Source organism: Vicia villosa, linkage group LG5, assembly GCF_029867415.1.
Source record: "Vicia villosa cultivar HV-30 ecotype Madison, WI linkage group LG5, Vvil1.0, whole genome shotgun sequence".
NCBI lineage: Eukaryota > Viridiplantae > Streptophyta > Magnoliopsida > Fabales > Fabaceae > Vicia > Vicia villosa.
The window spans coordinates 146,124,615-146,144,934 of NC_081184.1; the positions used below are offsets into that span (position 1 = coordinate 146,124,615).

The 20,320-nt window shown below is 38.0% G+C and overlaps 1 protein-coding gene across 3 annotated transcripts; it reads right to left on the bottom strand.

Moving 5' to 3' along the window:
* Positions 1–1,561: 1,561 nt before the first annotated feature.
* LOC131603030 (E3 ubiquitin-protein ligase UPL1-like) lies at positions 1,562–19,702 on the bottom strand. Of its 3 annotated transcripts, none has more exons than XM_058875271.1 (15): positions 19,442–19,702; positions 17,928–18,023; positions 17,615–17,821; positions 9,392–17,359; positions 8,982–9,293; positions 8,260–8,461; positions 7,604–8,162; positions 6,287–7,424; positions 5,952–6,098; positions 4,739–4,819; positions 4,320–4,545; positions 4,103–4,242; positions 2,405–2,511; positions 2,127–2,298; positions 1,562–2,041 (listed from the first exon to the last, which is right to left on the bottom strand). In XM_058875271.1, the coding sequence occupies exons 1-14, from the start codon at positions 19,472–19,474 to the stop codon at positions 2,196–2,198; spliced, it is 11,319 nt and encodes a 3,772-aa protein (XP_058731254.1). In that variant the 5' UTR covers positions 19,475–19,702; the 3' UTR covers positions 1,562–2,041; positions 2,127–2,195. The 3 variants fall into 3 exon arrangements, with proteins under 3 accessions (XP_058731254.1, XP_058731253.1, XP_058731252.1); XM_058875270.1 differs by having other exon boundaries at positions 1,562–2,038; positions 7,604–8,165; XM_058875269.1 differs by having other exon boundaries at positions 7,604–8,165.
* Between the last annotated feature and the right edge of the window lie 618 nt (positions 19,703–20,320).

Genomic DNA, 20,320 nt, shown 5'->3' on the forward strand with positions numbered 1-20,320 from the left:
CACTATACATTGTTATGCCTGGTGATTTCTCGGGAAGCACCTCAGACCTTTCACCGCTTCCTATATTTTTATATCATGTTTTTAGACATGTGGGTAATACCTTGTACTTTAGATTACTGACAAGAGAGCCTCGACTTATATACCCACATTTACTTGAGTGAGTCTTGTGACAGTTATGTATATGTAGAGTATACCTAGAGACCTCGTTGATGTTGCTCCTTCCAATATCCTCTGCATGGCTGTTGATGAGACTTTTGCAGAGTACTATAATAATCTAATCTTAGAGGATGTACGTCGTGTGTCAGCTCCTTGTCTGTGGAGTACAGTATATGGCTACGTTCAATGGTATTATAGTGTCATATTTGTACATGACACCAGATGTAGAAGGAGATCTTCTAAGACCAACCCATAAGAAGATCTTAGAGGAGGAGCAAGCAAGGGCGGATCTTGTTGATATGTTGTTGATCTGCCATTGTATTATGGTTATTGGAAGATAGGTCATAGTTAAGGACGAGTTTGAAGAAGGCACTCCTCATACGGCCACTCTACATGTCATCTTAGCATAAATGCGACATGTGTTGCATTACAAACGATAGAGAGAATATGGGCTTTAGATTTATGCAATAGTTGTCTTTTACTTTGTATATTTTGATATTGGGACATTTTGTATTATGGTTTATTGTAAGATAGAGTATGGCATTTTGAAATTTTATATTTGATATTTTGACATTCAGATATGCGCAATAATTCTTCTATTTTGATCTGATTATTGAATGACCAATATGTGATTTATTGTAAAATTGACTTGTAAATAGTTTATAACGTAGGATTTATTAAAATAATATCAAAATTCTCCTAACTTAAAATCTAAGGGTGTAAAATACTATTATGGGATTAATATGGAGATTAAAATCTCAAATTGTGTAATCCCAATTATAAGGAAACACTGAAAATACACATATAAGGTTAACTTGAATATTGGAATCCATACTACTTTTTTTTGGCAAAAATGAATGTCTCAATGATGAAATAATTTTATTGTATAATATGCTCGTCCGAATTTCAAAATCAAAACGATAAGAAAGAAATATTTGAAATTTTTATAGGGTGTGTTTCATCACTACATAGGGAGCAGTGAACAACACCCTTATTTATTTTTTGTCACCTATAAATACTTTCTAATTAATATCTCAACCATTAATTACAATCTCCCACGAAAAACCTCAAAAGTATATGGAGGTGAATCAACAAGTACAGAATGCGATGTAAAAATTCAAGCTCTGCTAAAAGAAGATTAAAAAAAAAACATCTATGTCCTCACCTGTTTTAATTCAAAGAGCTTAATCAATATTAAATTAAATCAGGCACCCATTTTACTGCAAATTCAGAATACTGACATGATTTATTACTCCAAGGGGAAATGGCATGTTAAATTGATGCATCATGATTCATAATCGTCCATGATGCTAATTACTTGATGGCACCGTGATATAATCGCAAGCCTTACTTGTTGATATAGATTCATACAAAAGATGATGAAAAATGGAGTATTATAAGCACATTATAAATAATGAATCAAGTTATTTGAATATTATTATGGCTGTATTGCAGCGATGCAACAACTATGTGACTGTTCTATCATGCCATCACTGGTTCTATATGCACTAAATACGGCATCTTTTAAACTCCTCTATGATTATAGAAACCATTTCTTTCCGGAGAAAAACATCAATTGTGTAAATTGTGTACTCCAGAATATGTACATTCTCAATCTTATTGACCTACTACTTAAGGCTATTTGGCCCTACAAAATACATATAAATTAATATTGGTGCATATTTCAACAGCTCACCGCTGTGCTCCATTCGAAAGCTCTAAATCTAGGCATGGCAGAATTATACAAGAAAAAAGCAAAATTCTAGCCATTTCATCTGAATAAATAAACCTTCTGCATCAGAGAATGTCTCATTGTAATGCTATGCTACCAATAGAGCCTTTCCTCGACAGGATAACAGCCCGAGCCCGGATGATTTTCCATCTTCTAAACAAACAAAGAGAAGACTAAGTGAGATTTTAAGCACTAAGATTACTTGAACAAAAGCATAGATTTATAAGGCATGGCTGACCTATAGATGACAAGTCAAAGTCATGAGCGCGCAGAACTGCTGTACAAAAACATCATATAAAAATATGGGTCAGCCAAAACCAAACCCTTCACTAGCCTCATGGATGGCAAGTAACAAACGGTCTTGAAGCTGTTCCTTAGAGGTGTATTCAGGAAGATCTAGTTGATTGAAGCTGAAGAGCAATAAAACGAGATAAGGTATTAGGATGAATGAAATTCAATGTGCCGGGCTAATGTTGTAGTAAGTAACCATTTTAATATGGAAATATAAAATCTCACCAAGTATGAGCTGATGGAAGTCGATCCGGAGCCCCATATGCCTTGTGAATCTGAAACCTTTGGGGACCAGAGATACCTTGCAAGGCTTTAAAACCCTCCAAAGGAACCTGAAAAAACAAATTAAGAAGGCCACAGTTGTTACCAAGTGCATTCAAAAGATATTAAATACTCAACAAGGCTTGTATTTTTACCGAAAAACTGACCAACATAACTCTAGAACATGTGTTAGCAAAAATTAATGGGAAAAAAAACCCCTCAAGTATACAACATGACAACCATTTACTGCTAACTAAATGGTAAATTTCATGCATCTGAGGATATATGTAGCACATCACATATATCATTCACGACTTTCATGAGAGAATAATAATAGAGAGTATTAATTAGAGGGTACAGTTGAAAGATAAAAATTAAAGTTGGACTGAAAACTAAAAGTGACGCTTATTCTTGGAATTTTTTCTTGGAATTTTTCTAAACATGACGCTTATTTTGAGATGAAGGAAGTAATAAATTGAGTACTAGCCAAAACTTTAAAATGTTTCTTCTATTACAATCAATTTGTTAAATAATTTTAAAAATAATATACAATGTCAGTTAATTTATTTTGGGAGGGTTACTCAGATGTAACTCTGGCATAGCTACTTATCTAAATAACTTATTACATGCATGGATTTTAACAATCCAATCGGCAAACTAAAACTTAAAGTATTTATTGAGTAGATTAACTCCACAATTTTTCATAAAATTTTAAAACTATTTCATACTTCATTAAACAACTAAAATTGGACATATAATATAGTGAGTAATTAAGACAACAATTCAGTCTAGAGTAACTTCTTCACCCATTTACTTTAATTCTTCATTCCAATGTTGCCAAAACGGGACCAATTAGTTCAATTGGTTGACCCAAAAACTAGCCAACTTTCCAATTAGTTTGATGACAGTTGATTCAGTGTTCTTTAGAATTGGCTTGAACAGCAGTTCAACCGTTTTTTTTCTTTAAAAAAAACTTCTAAATATTTTATTTATTTTATTTATTTATTGTCATCAGGTTCAACCATAGTTGAACCAATTGAACCATGACCAGAAGTCTCGCAGGCTTGATCTCTGGTCTAATTTTAACAACACTTGCTTCATACAATACAATTATAGGTAGATATGTCAAACACAGAGTAGTCACAGCGGGATGATCTCTCTATTTGATCATTTTCGGGACAAATTACATATAGTAATTATCCTTAAAACGCGGGATGAAGGAAGGTTAAGGATGAGTCTCAATTCAAATTTGACGACTATGAAGGAAGGTTAAGGTTGGTTGAGTCTCAACTCAAATTTGATTGAAAAAACCCAAAATTATCCTTAAAACACTCTAAATTTAAGGGGAAATTTCGGTTTTTTAGATTTGAAAAGGATAGCGGGCCAGAAACCGCATCAGGCTGGGAAGTGGGAACCGCTCTACTCTGCTATCCCGTTATTTACTCTATAGCGGCCGCTATAGTGTTGTGCACCACTAAGGCTCTTCCCATAGCGGTCGACTTCCGCTCCGCTCACTATAGTGGGATAGAGCCGCTATTGACTACTATAATTACACTATTTCAATATAAATTAAAAAATCATCAATTGGCAATATTGAGCAAAAGTAGAAGCTTATAAAAAATAAGTCATATTAGTATCACTACAAATTTCTGAGAAAACTACCTTTGACGTTCCAGTCACAAATTGCAGTAATCTGGCCATGTCTTCCTTGTTGAAAGATTTGACCACCTCCCAAAACCATTGAACAACATTTGATGCCACAGTGTAGCCTGTATACTCGGTGTTGGCTTTCAAATCGTCCACTACAAGGAGAATGACATTATTCAGATGCTTCGCAGAAAATTAGAACTTACTTTAACTAATTAAGAAACCAACTCACAATCAATTTCTGGAAGACCACTTATGAGTAGCTCAAGCTCTTTGTCATTAAAGATTGATATTAGTTCTCGTGGTACCATTTCATTAAAACCTTCTAGAAATGAATTGATTTGAGGACGGATGGCATTAGTCAGGAGATGTTCAGCAACAAGGTCAACATACTCATGCTTTGTTTCTTCTGTAACCCGTATGTTCCTTCCTCCAGGTTTAAGCTCATAATCAGTGACCTGTTTAACAATTCAAGGAGGGATGGAAAAAGCTAGTAAGGATAACTCATAAGAATTTATCACGGGCAAATACATTTCAAGCACCTCAAAAAAAAAAAAACTAAATGGTCACATTAAAGTTTTCAGAAGCTTTTTGTTGTAAGTTTTACTTTTACACAAAGACAAGAAAGACCAAAATAAAATGTTCACTTACCTCATTCTTCTCATAAAGTATGAGTTTTTCTTCATCAGCGTCCATGCTAAATGTCAAGTCAGGAATATCACTCACATCATTCTGGTACATAAAAAAAAACAAATTTAGACCATAAGCAATACGTGCAGAAAATAAGTGCACCATGAACTCACAAATCAAATTTTATGGCCATTTTCAGCGCACCGTTGAAGAGAGTACCAAACAGAGTTTATACTGCTTATAGTAATAAATAATATTAGTATCCATACCACGGAGGATAAAAGCACCGCTCAATACAGTGATTGTGATATAATTATATAATACATGTGAATTCAAGATAACAAAAGTGCGGGTTAAACAAATGAAACAAGCCCATGTTGTCATAACAAAAGTGCACACACCCTTCCCTTTAAGTCAATCTGCTCCAAAGCAGTGCATAAAGCTTGGGCAGTACAAAGAGCAGGTTAAGCAAATGAAACAAACCCATGCTGCCACAACAGTAGTGCACACAGCCCTCCCCTTATGTCAGTCTGCTCCAAAGCCCTCTCCACTCACAAAACACCTCTTCTCGTATACAGATAATATGTTTCATTCCAAGTAAGTCCTAATAATTCCTAACATGTATTCTATTTATTTTCTCATGCTTCCTCTTCCTACTTGATTAAATCTACAACCTCTCAAAAAAAGAGATATAATATGACACAAGCCAGGGGAAACTATGGAGGTTAATGAAAATTTTCAGGGATAAGGGAGGCTAAGTCGTTCCACTGCCAGGGTAATGCCACAAGCCAGCTTATAGTGGTACAGAAAATCATCTATCAAGGGGAACCAAACAGTAAGAATCAAACCTAAGCCATAGGTCTAATTTGATATATTTAGGTGTTTTCATTTTTAACAAAATGCATTTAAAAAAATAACTATTTTAAATAAATTTTGTATTGCTTTTTATGTCAGGGTATATTGGCTTCTTAGCAGTGGAATTTTAATTTTATATTAAACAATCTAATAAAGTCTGCAGAAAGATACAGCATAGGATAAGGCTTTACGATCCAGAAGGTTATATATTGATGCAGCAAGACAGACAGCACAAAATGATTATCCAATACCGAAGACAATTATTTTACCATATTCATTAACCATTATATCCTATACAACCTAAAACTATACGAAGTGCACCAAACAGTGCTTAAGGTGAAACGAGAATAAGGGGTCAATATTGTAAATCAGTACTCACCTCCAACATCCATTTCAAATTCTTATAGTAATCAGGATCAACCGCTTCAATGTCATGGTATGTAACCTTAACACCAAGTATATGCTTATAGAAAGACCGGGTAAAGTAAACATCCAATAGTTGTCCATCAAACAATGCCTTTCCCACCTGCATGTAAGATCATAAAGACAACTGTCAAAGAATAGCTAAACCTGAAAACACAGGATGTAATGAAACTGCAAGAGGTTGCTTTCATTATATTTCTGAATCTACCCCCATATGTTTTTGAAGAAGTAGGGGGAATATTTATTATTTTGGGTCTAAATACAAACAACCCCAATAGTTAAAGTGCATACCACTCGGCCCACAAACTTGAAGTATGAGAGGTGTTCGGTCTGGTAAACAGAGTTTGGGTTTGGTTGGAACGTTGCATTGTTACCCACTGTTGTGAAAAGTAAAGCACCCTTGTCAAATACGACTCTTGATAGTAGCTGATACCATTCTCTGGTCAAACCACCAGCATCAATACCCTCTTCACCTTGAAATTGCACATTTAATCGCCCCTTAAGATCCTGAGTAGGACGCATCCTTAATTGATTATACGAGTCCTCTAAAATGTAAGCTCGCCTTACACTTATACGCAGCGGCCCAGACAATTGGTGGTCATGTTGTTGCCTGATTCTAGAGCGAAAATGGGCTCTCTTGTTATCAAAGTCAATCAATCTTGGTGCCTTAAGCATCATGGACAAAGATTTCTCCAACAGACCCGGATTCTGTCGGATGAAAGCATTCGCAAGTCGGCGATGCTTCTCAGCAAACCTTGTAAATGTAACAGCACCATCCAGCTTTCGCTGTGAGTCTCCACAAAATTTTCCACTTGCTGAAGCTGAACAACCAGCAGACTCCTTGACTTCTCTAGCAGTCGCATTATCATGGTCATGCGGCATGATAGATTCATTTGCTTGTAGCTTTTCACACAAAACAAAGAAAGCCTCAATGAAAGGCAGGAGTCTTTGTGTCCCAGGAGGAAGTGGTGGTGAAGTAGAGGAACCATGTAAATTCTCAGCAACATTTATGTTTGGCATGTTAGGAGAGAAAGAGCTCTGGCCAAGTTGCATCTCAGCTGCACTAATACAATTACTCAGTTCTTGCCACAGTGGCTCGAGTGCAGTATTCAAATTCCAAATAATTGCTTTGTCGCCATGCTGATCTAGATCTACATCACTTTCCATATCCATATTTTCTGAAGTATCAAGTGAAATGAGGGAACTTAGAGCTTGCAGCACTCGTAGAATGGCTGCACCAGCCATTGAACCAGCACTCAAGCCAAGCATATTTGTTTGCTGCAGGGTAACAAGCTCACTGACAGCTGAACCTGTCAATGCATGAGATGATTCCGAAAGCTCTAAAATAAAGAACTTCCTATGAGTGGGAACAATGAAGGCCAACTTCTTCAGCACTTCACCAGCAAGCATGTACATTTTATCCGAAAGCCTAAAAATATCAGATTAGTCACTTTTGTTAAATCACAGCTGAAAAGGTTACAAAAATGCTGACATGGAACTAAAAACTAACGAGTGAGACAGTACTGAAACAAATTTTCAAATTACATGTTCATGATTAGCATACTTAACAAAAAGAAAAGAGAGATACAAGAATGTTATGAGCAGTACCCTTCACGGCCAAGAATACTGCACACATTCCGCAAATCAGATTGAGGCAACTGTAAGAAGATATTGTACATATCTACATTCTTCTTTCCATTGGAATGACATGGTTTTGTATCAGCGTGCTTATCTTGTTTATTAGAGTCTAACTCCACTAAAGGAGGATCCTTCTCAGCTTCATTAACAGACAAATTTTGGGTATCTGCTATTTCTTTTTCAGATTGAGATAGACTTGCTAATTTTGCTGCAGCAGTTTCAACTACAACTTGAATGAGACCCATGACCTGCTCAAGATGAGCAGTGCTACGTAAAAATAAGGGTCGGTTCAAGAGCTTTAAAAAGAGAACCAGGGGAACATCCCCAACATGAGTTTCAAAGGGTTTTGATGAAGGTCCCCCTTCAATAACCTTTTCCTTCCCTTTCCCATTCATAGGTGTGATAGATGAATTTGAAGAATCTGCAATTGATTGGTCATAGTGAAACAACATTTTGGCAACGGCCGAATGATTTGTGGCCAAGTAAGTCAGAATCTCAAGGATTCGGCGGAACACTAGGGGAGGAAGTCCTGCTATGAGAAAATGAAAGGCGAGATCAGCATGCAATATACTATAATATTGAGATAAACATGAAAACTATGTTAAGCCTTAAGTGCAAACAATTACCGTCCAACAATTGAGATCGGCCATATACTGTGTTTGAATGACAACCATAAAGCCTCTGGGAATTTAATGTCACTGCTCTGCTTTCAGAAACTTCAGTTTCCGGCTTAATCATCTCAAGCAAAATATAAATAAGAGTGGCCCTTGTTACACTATGTGCACATAAGTTTAAAAGGAGTCTCTGCAGAAGGCCTTTTCCAAGGGGCTGACATAATGATCCAAAAACCGAGCATGTTATTATAATCAGAAAGATACCATAATACACATTTCAATAAAATATATACTCCTTCGATTTCATAATGAATGTCATTTTAGAAACAAAAAAAAAGTTTCAAAATGAATTTCATTCTCACGTTTCAATGAAGAATCAATTTTTTTTCCTAATTGTGTCAGCTAATTAATAATATGAACACTACTTCCAAAGCATTATATTCCACTTTACATTATGATGGTGAAAATACGCCAACAATAATAAGGTTGGTTTAGCAAAAATATCATTTCTTTTGACAACTTCATTGTTTTTCTTAATTTGTATGCAAACACTTTAAACAATACTCATTTTGAAAAGAGAGAGTATGTACTAAAACACAATGTGAATCTTATTACATGAAAAACTACATAGTATTCAATGCCCCAAACAATTAGGAAAATTAGGAATGTGCCTTCACACAAAGCAAGAAAGGCTTGTTACTTAAGACTATAGTCATAAAGAGAATCAAACTTACTTGCGCCAAACGTAGAAGCCGGATCAAAGCTTTTAATGCATTTGCATTAAGTAGTGGCTCACCTTCAATCTCTTTCACCTTCAAGGTATCAGTAAGAGCAGACAGCCTGTCTATCGTAACACCAACACCTCGATCCATCACAGGCCTTCGAACAAATCCCAGGCCATTTCTTCTATTGTTAAGCCTGTGACTGCTCCCAAAAAGGCTGCGAGCTTGATAATGACTCATTGCCCGGTCCCTCAATATTTGAGCTTCAGCAAGCAACGGAGCGGGAAGTGCAGACAAAACTGCTTCAGAAGAAGTTAAAAGCACCTAGTATAGAGCAAAGTACAAGCATTACAATCATGTCATATTTCCGCTAAATAGAAATCACTCAATATGTTGCATAACAGAAAAGCAAACATTTAAACCTCTTCACGCAAATCAGCAGGAAAAGTAGCAATTATAGATGCATTATCCATATCAACTGGATGTCCTTCAGCCTCCTGGGCAACCCTTTGGGCTCTTTGTTGGGCCAAAACCTCTGCTTGAATATCAGGAGGAAGAGCAGCTAAAAACTCAGGATCAATATCTTCTCCAGAAGGTGGAGCATAAACTGAAGGTTGAATAGATTGAGCTTGTTGGGATGCCAAAACTTCTGCCCGTAGATCTTCAGGAAGAGCCTCCAAAAATGTAGGGTCAATCGTACTAGTTCCAGAAGCTTCATTATTTGCACTAGTTTGGTCAGCCTGAGTATCATCCAGAGTAACCTCAGTGTTCTGAGTTGATAACAACGCGTCCCTCCTGTCTACAAAAACTGTTGGTTGCCCAGACTGATTTCTTTCAGCATCAACACCACCCATATCAACATCGACATTAGCATTTATTGATGATGCAGGGCAATCACTTGGATTAGGAGTCTCCAAACCAGAGCCCGGTAACTCAAGATTAGAAGACTGTCCGGCAACATTTGATGTTCCATTGCAAACCAATGGTATAACTGGCACATTTTGGTTGTTAGTAAGTTCATTAGCAGCCCCTCCGCATTGTACATCAGCACTAGACTCAATAGATGAGTTTACAAATTCCTGGGGTATTACTACATTATCACTGGGAGTAACATTTATTTCATTTACAGTGCAATCAAGACCATTTGGCATGATGTTCAGTGAAAGTGGTTGAACAGACATAAGCTCATTAGTACGCTGGCTTTCTTCACCTGTATCTTGACCACCAGAGTCTACATTTCTCTCTTCCTCACAAGTAGCACCATCAACTGAAAGGTTTATTTGCTGAACTATGGTTTCAGCACCATTTTCCTGCTCCAAACCTGCAAATTGCTGAGAAGTAGAGTCAGCCCCAACATTCAATGATGGATCATCGTGTGATGGAAGAGCATCCGACTGTTTCTCTTTTTCTTCAGAATCATGTAGTTGTCGATCTGTAGGATTGCTTGCAGGATCTATGGTAACCATCTGAGCTAAAAAGTGTGCCTCCACGGCTTGTGCAATGGCAGCTGCTTGAGCGCCTCCTTGGGGTTGACCATCATCAGTCCATCTACCATTACCTAACACTCTTCTTCCATGTAGGTGCGATGAGCTCATACCCAGAGAATAATCTGTGAGAGGTGGTGGTGCTACACTACCCAGATGTTCTCCAAACAGACTACTTGGCATGTGATCATATGGAAGAGTAGGTCCATCAAACATGTAGAAATGGGCCACGTCAAGATTCCCAGATGACAGGGTTTCTGAATCCCGGGATGCAGAATTACCACCCGTTGACCACATAGAGACAAAATCGCCAGATTGTGGTGGCCTTACAAAAAGAGGATGTTGAAAACCATTTACTTCAGAAGCAGGCCTCTCGAAGGAAGATCTACCTGTTTGGCGACGACGTTCAAAGCTCTGAAGACGAAAAAGGTCATCCACATTAACCCCATCAAAAGGGTCAGAAGCCACATCTATAACACCAGCTGTTCCAGGTTGCCCAAGTATCTGCAAGTGATCCAATCCATCTAGAGCTTCCCTCCATCTCACCTCTATGACGCGATTTTCATGAAAATCATCGTCGTCTTCATCAATCATTTCATCATTGTATTCATCTCCCAAATCGGCGTCATCGTGATCCTCTGCGTCAGTATCAGCCATAGACATCAGGCCTCCTCCATCTTCTGCTATATCCTCATCTTCATCCACTCCATCCCCGTCATCATCTTCATCATCGTCACCGTTGTCACGATCATCACCCATACCATCATCTTCATCACCCATATCATCATCTAACCTATTCTCAACATGAAAAGTCATCTCGATTTGCTCTGGGTTGCGCAAGACACCGTCCTCACCCATCTCTTCATGCATAAAGTCCATTCCTAGTTCCACTTGTGGATTTTGGGCTATTACTTCCTCTTCTACTCTCATATCTTGCTCTCCTGACTGATTTGGATTATCAGCATGATGATCACCTTCAGAGGTTCTTTGATGATGTGCATTATCAATAGTTTCTCTGAGTGCTTCTTGACTTCCCGCATTCGGATCATGGGCCACGGTTTCAACTACAGAAGGTGTTGTCATTTGATCATCAGATCTTTCATTCAAACTACTAGATCTTCTCTTTTCAGCCCCGTCAGATTTAAAGATTTGCTCACTAGCATTAGCAGCTCTTGAAAGACATTCTAAACCTTTGAGTACAAGAGTTGCAAATTTGGGTGCATCGGGATGATCCAAATCAACCACTTGCAGGATGCTAGTTAAACATTTAATTATTCCACCATCGATCAAGCTTTTTGCAATATCAGGTGAATATCCAGAACCAGGTAAGCTACCAGATGACGAATTTTTCGATAAAATAGAATATACAAGATCAACAAAAGTAAAAAGCCTTTTATCTGGGGATAAGCTGCTTTTCATAGAATTGCTTTCGAAGTTTGAAAAGGACATCACTTCTTTAACAAGTTCGTTTGTCACTCGCTTACGACCTTCACTAGACCGACCACATAAAACTACCAGGAACCATGAAGCCTTTTCAGACAACTTACCTCTCCAATCATCAGGTCCTGCAGATTTGTCAGCAGAAAGCGGTAGCAAGCAATGTAATACATGATGAATAATTCCATTATGTCCAGGTGGTTGATTAGATCCACGAAATTGACACATTTCAGAGTCGCGTCTGAGTATGACACCAACTGCATGTCCATACATTAGAACAATGTCACTCAATAACTTAAGGACAAAAGTCACCTTCACCAATTCTGCAGACCTTTGAGACTCAGACCCTACTATCACTGCCTCTGCAACCTTCGATTTTCCCTTTACCTTCATAGTAGGTTCATCTATATCCATTAAAGTAGAGTCGCCCTCAAAATCTTCCCTGCCTTTCATCGGTGGGTACTTCAGCACAATCTCAAGAAGTTGATCAACTACTAGAGTGAGATTTACTGGAACCTTTTTGTGGCTTTTCAGATATTTTCCAGTTCCATCTTGTGGCCGGCTTTCAGATATTCTGAGACATTCATTTGTAGCATCAACACTCGATGATTTTGACTTTTCCTTTTCTTTCTCCTTTGATAACACAACTATTGTCCTTCCCCCTGACGTCTCTAACTGACAAGCTGCAGCTGCAGCTTTCATGAAAACAGTAGGATCTCTAGATATAACAGGTGCCAAAGAAGTCAAAAATGATCGGGGAGAAACACGCCCTGAATGACGATTTCCACTTAAAGTTTGTCGTATCTCCAACTCCATGGCTGATTGTAATGTTTGAGGATCTTCAAGAAGATGCCTAACTATAGCCGAGACAACAGTGTCATATCCAGGGAAAAAAGAATTCCTTGGAAGACTAAAAAGAGCAGTCAGACCTCCATTTTCAAGGAACTTCATAGCCAAAGCATGTGTTTTTGTTAACCGAGCACATAACTGTAGAACAGCCTGCATGACCACAGCCGGGACATGTTGTTTTATCAAATCACATGTAATATCCAACAACTTATGACTCTCATCAATAGTTGCAAAGCCAGTCGATTTGCCTAGTGCATTTTCAAAAGCCATGCCAGGTTCTTTTTCCCTCCCATCTATTTCTTTTTCCTCCTGTTCAACTGTGACAGGAAATTGCAGGGAACCATGTTCCCCAGATGAGTCAGGCATGAAACCAGTTTGTGTTCCTGCTTCCATATTTTCAGTCTTTGGCCTTGACTGCAACATCTGATCCAATATAAGTAGTAAAGCACTCATGCATTTAGAGAGCGGTAATTCTTTCCCTAACTCGGATCTGCCTTTCAAGTTTGTCAAGATATCTATGATAGTGGATATAATTCCATTCTGAGCTGCAACATCCCTTGTACTGCCATCCTCAAAAAGAAGTAATGTTATAACATGTGCTATCATACCTAATGCACAGTTATTTGTAGAAAAGTCCAATGGACAAAGTTTAAGCTGCTGCAGAAGATAAGATATTACTTTTGGACGATCTTCACCTTTGTTTCGGTTGCAAAGTGTTACAAGCAAATCTGACAGCTGAAATGCCACTGAATCACTACTCTGAAACAACCTCACAGATGCAGCAAGTATATCATCAACTGGAGGTTTCTTCATGTGTCCCTCTTCATTTGGCACGTCAATAGTCTTCTCGACATTGTCAACTTTAGTAGTTTCGGAACTATTTCCTAGGGAAAGGGCGAGGGCTTGTGCAAGTTCATCATCCTCCTGGACAGGATCATCAGCATGACTAAATAGCCACTCCATAGCCATTTCAACACTATTTGTTTCCACTCTTCTCAGTGCTTCTTCAGCCCTTGCCCTTGAAAAACCCATCTCAACAATAGTTGCAATGGTTGCCTCATCAGGTGGAGGGGGCATGAAACGTTGGTTTGTGCTTCCCAAAATGTTATTTCGATTTCGCTTCACATCTCCAACACCAGAATATACATGTGTAACAAGTGAAATAATTGATGCAATGAAACCGGGACTACAACTATAAAACATGGGATGATTCCAGACTGGTAGGATCACATCTAGAACCTGAGATTGCAGCATACGCACAAAAACTTCTGGATCTCTAGGAACTGGAAAGAGCCCAATTGAGAGGCCAACAGCAACTGGTTGAACAAGAAGTTCTGCCTGAGATGCTGACGTTGGGGACAAAAGCATAGAAGAGTTTACAAAGTACTCAAGCAAGCGACAATAGCTTTGTAATGTGTAAAGTAGCCATGTGTTGTGGGACAATTTGACTCCTTCTCCTTTCTTTCCCAGATCAATATCTGATGAGGGGAATGAGTACGGAAGAGTCCATAGCAACTGACTAGTAGCTTCGTATGTTGTCAGTAGCTCTTTAAAAGTTCCGTGTACATAAAAGTTATTGACCATGGCCGTATAACAACTTCTGCGCCTGCTGTCAAATATGAGAGCTGCCATATCATCAACAACCTTCCCAAGATATCTACATTTTACAGAAAGTGAAGTTTCAAGTCCAGCATAAGTAGAATGTCCAGAAAAACTCAGGGCCTCAAGAAAATTTGTAGCCAAAACAGTTCCAAGGGCCTTTGAAGCTGAGCCAAGTGAACCTGAGTCAGCTCGACGACGATTTGGTGAAGTAAACCCTTTCACAAGAGCAGTGAAGAAAGAGCGCATTGTTGAAGCCAGCTTGTTAAGAATCTCTAAGGCAAGATCGTCCGGGCTTTTCTTTTTCAAATCTTGGGACGAAGACGCTTCCGGTGCACTAGAAGTTGGTTCAGAATCAATGTTTAAAGCTTCCAAGCGACGAGCAGTTCTTCCACCTCTCATGCGAGATATCCCATGCCGAGTACGGCGGTGCAAACCTTCTCCAGAACGAACTACAGAAGCAAAATCACGCTCTCCACTCCACAAGGAATGTGAACCAGTCCTAGCAAAAACTGGGTTTGTGTATCTAACTGTCTGCATATTTGTGTCATCATCACTCTCTCTTTCAACAACAGTAGATGAAGGTGCTTGTGAAATATCGGGTTCTTGATCATTATTCTTTTTTTCATCTGTCTTGGAGTCATTACACAAAGATATTTGCCAAATTATTTCTTTGTATGTTCTCCCAATATCTTTTAACACATCAGCATCAGAAGTGCTTAGTTCAGAGACTACAGCAGTTGTTCCCTTCAACAAGAACACAGAGAGAGCCAGGATACCTTCAAGACTAGAGAGGTACTTCAACACCTTTGACTGTTTAGCAGATTCAACTAGAGCAATCTGAGTCCCCCCAACAGAATCTAAGACCTCGTTGGTAGATTTCAAATGTTCCCTTAAGAACGAGCATACATCTCGGGCAAGAGAAACATAATGTTGTGGGGAAAAGTTCTTGAAGGCAACAGAGATGGTCTGACCAACAGAAATGGAAGGAGGCATTAAAGACAGTGTAAATAACTGGAGAATAGCTTCAATCCCCTTTTTCTCAACAAATATTCGACATGTGTCGGCATTCTGAAGAACTGTCTCAAGCAGACGAGCAACATTGTTCACACAATCTGGAAGATAAGATTCAATATTCATTGTTGACGCATCAAGAGATGGCTCATCGATCTGGTCAGTGTTATCTGGCTTTAATGACTCCTTACTATCGGGCAAGATCAAATTCTTGTCCCCACCATCCATTTCCATAGGAGTAGAGCTTGAAGAGCAAGGTTCAGGAGACAATGACAGGGGATCTATGGCAGAACCAATTTTTGAGATGGTTTCCAGAATCTCAACTAACATATCCACACCAGGTCCACGTAACGAAGAAGCGTGTCGCATTAATTCATCTAGTCCACTAGATAAAGATGCAGGTGTGTCCCCTGTAAGAGCACGCAAATATGTTCTAGATGTAAATACTTTCACAAAACACCTCAATGAATTTCTATCCTTCACAGCCTGAAGGCCATTACTGTTTAAGCATAAAGCATCCAAACACTGGGGAATGCATGCAATGGCTTCTGAAGAGTTGAGAACGTCGTCCATTATAGCATCCAAGAAGGCAGACGGAAGACCAGCTGCATCTAAAATAGGAAAACAAGTAGGATCTTTTTGTATTAAATCACTCAGGACAGTAGCCGCAAGCGAGAAAACTCCACCACCAAAAACTTTTGCCCTTCTGAAAATGATACATAAGCACTGAGGCAACACGTTCTCTTCAGATCCAAATATACGAAAAGTATTTCCAGGGGCATAGGTTCCAAGGGATATAGCACGCAACAAAGCTTTCATCAGCAATTTCCGGTGATAAGAAATTAGTGGTTCAGAATACAATGGCTGCATGTCATCTAGACAAACTGAAGAACCTCCAACCATATGAGCACTTGTACTAGATTCAAAATTTTCATCTGGCTGCTTTCCACCATTTTCAACATGAGAGACTTCAATCTTCAGACGAGAGATGGTATCATCTAAACCTCCCAAATCTCTGAACAATGCAGCAGCTGGATTACTGAAATCCATAAAAGCTTCTAAAATACGCACAGCTTTTTCAATCAGATGCAAGTGTTGCGGATTTGTATCTTTCAGTAGAGGTAGAAGAGTAGGAATGAATCCTGCTTCACGCATGGCAGAACATCCTGATGACGACGAAACCAATACGGTTACAAGAGATATAAGAGCTTCAGCAAACTGAACTGACCACTTCGATGTATCATTAATAACAAAATCAACAGATTTCTGCATCAGGCTAGGTAAAATGCCACGGTGCCCACCAGATGTAAGAGCAGTCAATACTGAAGGTTGACGGGAACGATCTTGGCAAAGAGCAGCTAATGAATGCAAACACAAAACCCGGATTTTTTCCAAAACTGCATCTTCATAGCTCAGCAGTGAGACCAATTCGTTGATAAATCCAGGCTCAGCATTGAAGAATGAAACCAGGTCATCAGCATCACCACTCGCTAGAATCAGAACTATAAAAGCATACAAGCGAATGCATGTGTATTGCTGTCTAGAACCGAAAGAACCAAAAGCCCTAGCGAACCGCAATCTTGTCAACAAAGAAAATCGTAAACTGGAAGGTACTTTATATTCTGTAACCAACTTGTGCAAGAGTTCAAGATCAGTTTCCACACATTTGTGGACATCACTTATGTGAATGATTTGCAACCCTTCGATCAGGGGTTCAGCCTCTTTGATGTCATTTTCTGACTCAGTTACTGCATAAAACTCAAAATGAAGGGCACAACCCAATTCATTCGCAATAGGGTCGCAGCCATTAGGCACAGCTGATGTAATTAGTCCGAGTCCCTCTTCTTTTCCACCCCATCCTTGTGCAAGAGCAAACAGTTTTGAATTCAAAGAAGTGTCTCTTATGGAGTACTTTCCAATTGTTTTTTTCAAAAAAGTAGCCAAAGTATCCAGGGTAGCCTCAACCACATCCGGATCAGTAGAAGCAAGCAATGATGAAAGATGTTGCTGCAGATTCAAAGAAAACAGTATAAGTATCAATGCTGGTCACTAAAAGATAAATAAGCAAAATATAAAGGCCTAATAGTAACACAATTTAAACTTTATAATTAATGGAAACATAAATATCCCAGTCACCAAATTGCAGAGAAAAGGGAAAATTAGAAACACACCCAGATACAGAAAGGCATCAAAACATTGGTGGCTCTCGTCTTACTAAGTTGACCAGAGTGGAAAAAGATGATTGTAGGAAAGATGCCATACCTCGTATGAACTGTAGAAATGCTTATTTGTGCAATTATCCAAAATTATTCTAATGACGCGAAGAATTTGAAGAACAGCTTCTCTTGGAAAAGGAGGATCTGAGTCCAGAAAATCGTCATCAATTTGCAGATCCTTCCTTGGTTTTACATACTTCTCAAAGAATGAATCAAAATGGTTAAAAAGATCAACCCAGTGATGAAAGTCTCCCTGTTCAGAGAACAGAAATACCAATGAATCAAACACATACCAATGAATCAAACACATTCAAAAAACATGAGTTACTAAGCTAAAAAGAAAAGGACCACAAAGCCACCTTATCAAACTCCCATGTGAAGCTTTTTAAAGGTTCTTGTATGTTCTCAAGTGGAACTGCAGTAACAGAGTTGATGGAGCATCTAATTTTTGGAGGCTGCAACAAATCAAGCACAGATTGATCAATCAGCTAAAAGGAATCAGCTAAAATCTCTTATATTGTGGTAACATTACAATAACCACCTAAAAAAACACAACTGGTGAAGTAAAAGTGCAAATGACTAAATTATACCGCATACAAATTAAAAGCCGAAAGAGTACATAAAATAAAACAATAAATTAAGCTAGTAACCATCTACAACCAACTGAAACTGACTTCCAGCTCACAATACAATAAATGTTAAATATTCTTCAATATTGAAACACAAACTTAATTAAAAAAAAATCATTCAATGTTTGAGTGCTAGGTCGAAAAGCAAACCTCTCAAAATTTTAATCCATTTGTAAATGATGAATATTACATTGTCAATGAGTTTTTGTCAATATCACAGGGATGAGATAAAATACTACAATAACAACATGCATCAATAACAACCAAGCCGTAAAGCAACCTATAAAGCACATACTCGTACTCATACACCTGGCACGACACAGACACGCTGCTGACGTAAAAAAACATATGATCCTGATAGACATATATCAATTTATTATATTTAAAAAATATGAACATTATTTTATCATTAATAATGTCTGTGGGCGGGCGTCCGTGCGTTTAAGTTGAACAATTTGTTTCAATACGAAAATTCTAAAACAATCAGGGTTTTAAAAAATGGTCCGCAACCATGAAAACGGCTGAGACAAAATGGTTTTTGTAAGTGCCGATACCGATACGTTATCATCGTATTTTATATTAAAGAACAAATTATAGTTAGTTCACACCACAACGACCGCAATCACACATGTACCGACCGAAATCGCAAAAACCTTTACGCGACCGCGACGCGACCGTTACCGTTTTTTAAAACCTTGAAAACAATATAAGATAGATAGATAGTCATTCCGGTTCATTCACAAACTCCGAAAAGCTAAAAATGATGTAATCAAATTTAATATCGATAACCCCTCATTGATCACCATAAATCTTTAAACCAGTAGATATCTATCCAATAAGTGTTTAAGGTGTGTTAAAGCAAATTATAAAAAAAATAAAAAGCTTTTTCGGATACATGTCTTATAAGGTGTCAGAAAATAACAAGTATAACCCAGATATGTGCGTGCTTCATAGAATGCAACGTAAAATAATCAAAAAAGAGTCCATTTATCCGTGCAACAGAAGGAACAACAAAGTAAGTCACATCATCACACCAATTGGCAATTGATCATCATATTACAACTTCATCAACCATGAAAATCACTTTCTACAACAATTAAAACTCGCAAACCCCCAATAAAATCGGAAGAAAAAAACATAAACCCCCATAACATGAAAAAAAAACACAATTGAAAATAAAAGGGGAAAATTGCAACAGAAAAATTGATCGGGGAATTGAAATACGCGTGGATGAGAAAACTAACCACTTCGAGAGTTCGCTTTCTTCTCAACTTCATAATTGGGGAAGCAAGAGCATCGCAGATTATGAGAGGAAAGGATTGGGAGAATGGATCAATTCCCTAAACCTAGAATCGAGAATTGATCCTTCGATCAGATAGAAGGAATAATCACAAGTCTGGAAGAGAATGAAAGGATTGATTGGAGTAGAGAGCGAGCGAGAGAGAAAAGAGAGAAAACCCAACTGAAGAGGAGAAACAAGTACACAAAATCACTACAAAAAAAAGTACAATGAAGAAGTGTATATACTACAATTTTTACAAGTTAAAAAATTAAAATTAAAATATTATTTTATACATGACAAGATTACTTGAAAATTTTAATTTGTATTGATTTTGTATTCCATGGTAGAGATACATTGATAGATTTGCATTATAGTTTAATTATTAAAATTATGATTATGGAGGGTTCTTCAGACATATATTAGAATTGAGATGTAATACTGAAGTTGCGAAGTTATGTGTTGTGTATGAGGGATTCAAGTTTGCGCTTGAATGAGGGTATAAAAAGGTAGAGCTTTAATCAGATAGCAGAAAGGTTAATCTGGGTCCATGGTGAAGTCTCGTCTAGCAAATCAGACTTTCAATTAATAAGGATTTGGAAATGCGAGTTACACATGAGTATCAGGTAGCAAATCTTTGTGTTGATGCTTTGGAGAATCTGGGTAAATCATGATCCAGGACCACGTCACTATGAAGATTGCCGATAGAACTGATTACTTTGATCTCTAATGATGTTTTAGAGATTATTATCTCAAGTGTAATCTTTGTTTAGTTTTTTTTTTAGACTTGGGCCCTCTATAAGTAAGAAAAATTAAAATTGTGTTCAGTAATATCAATAGATTT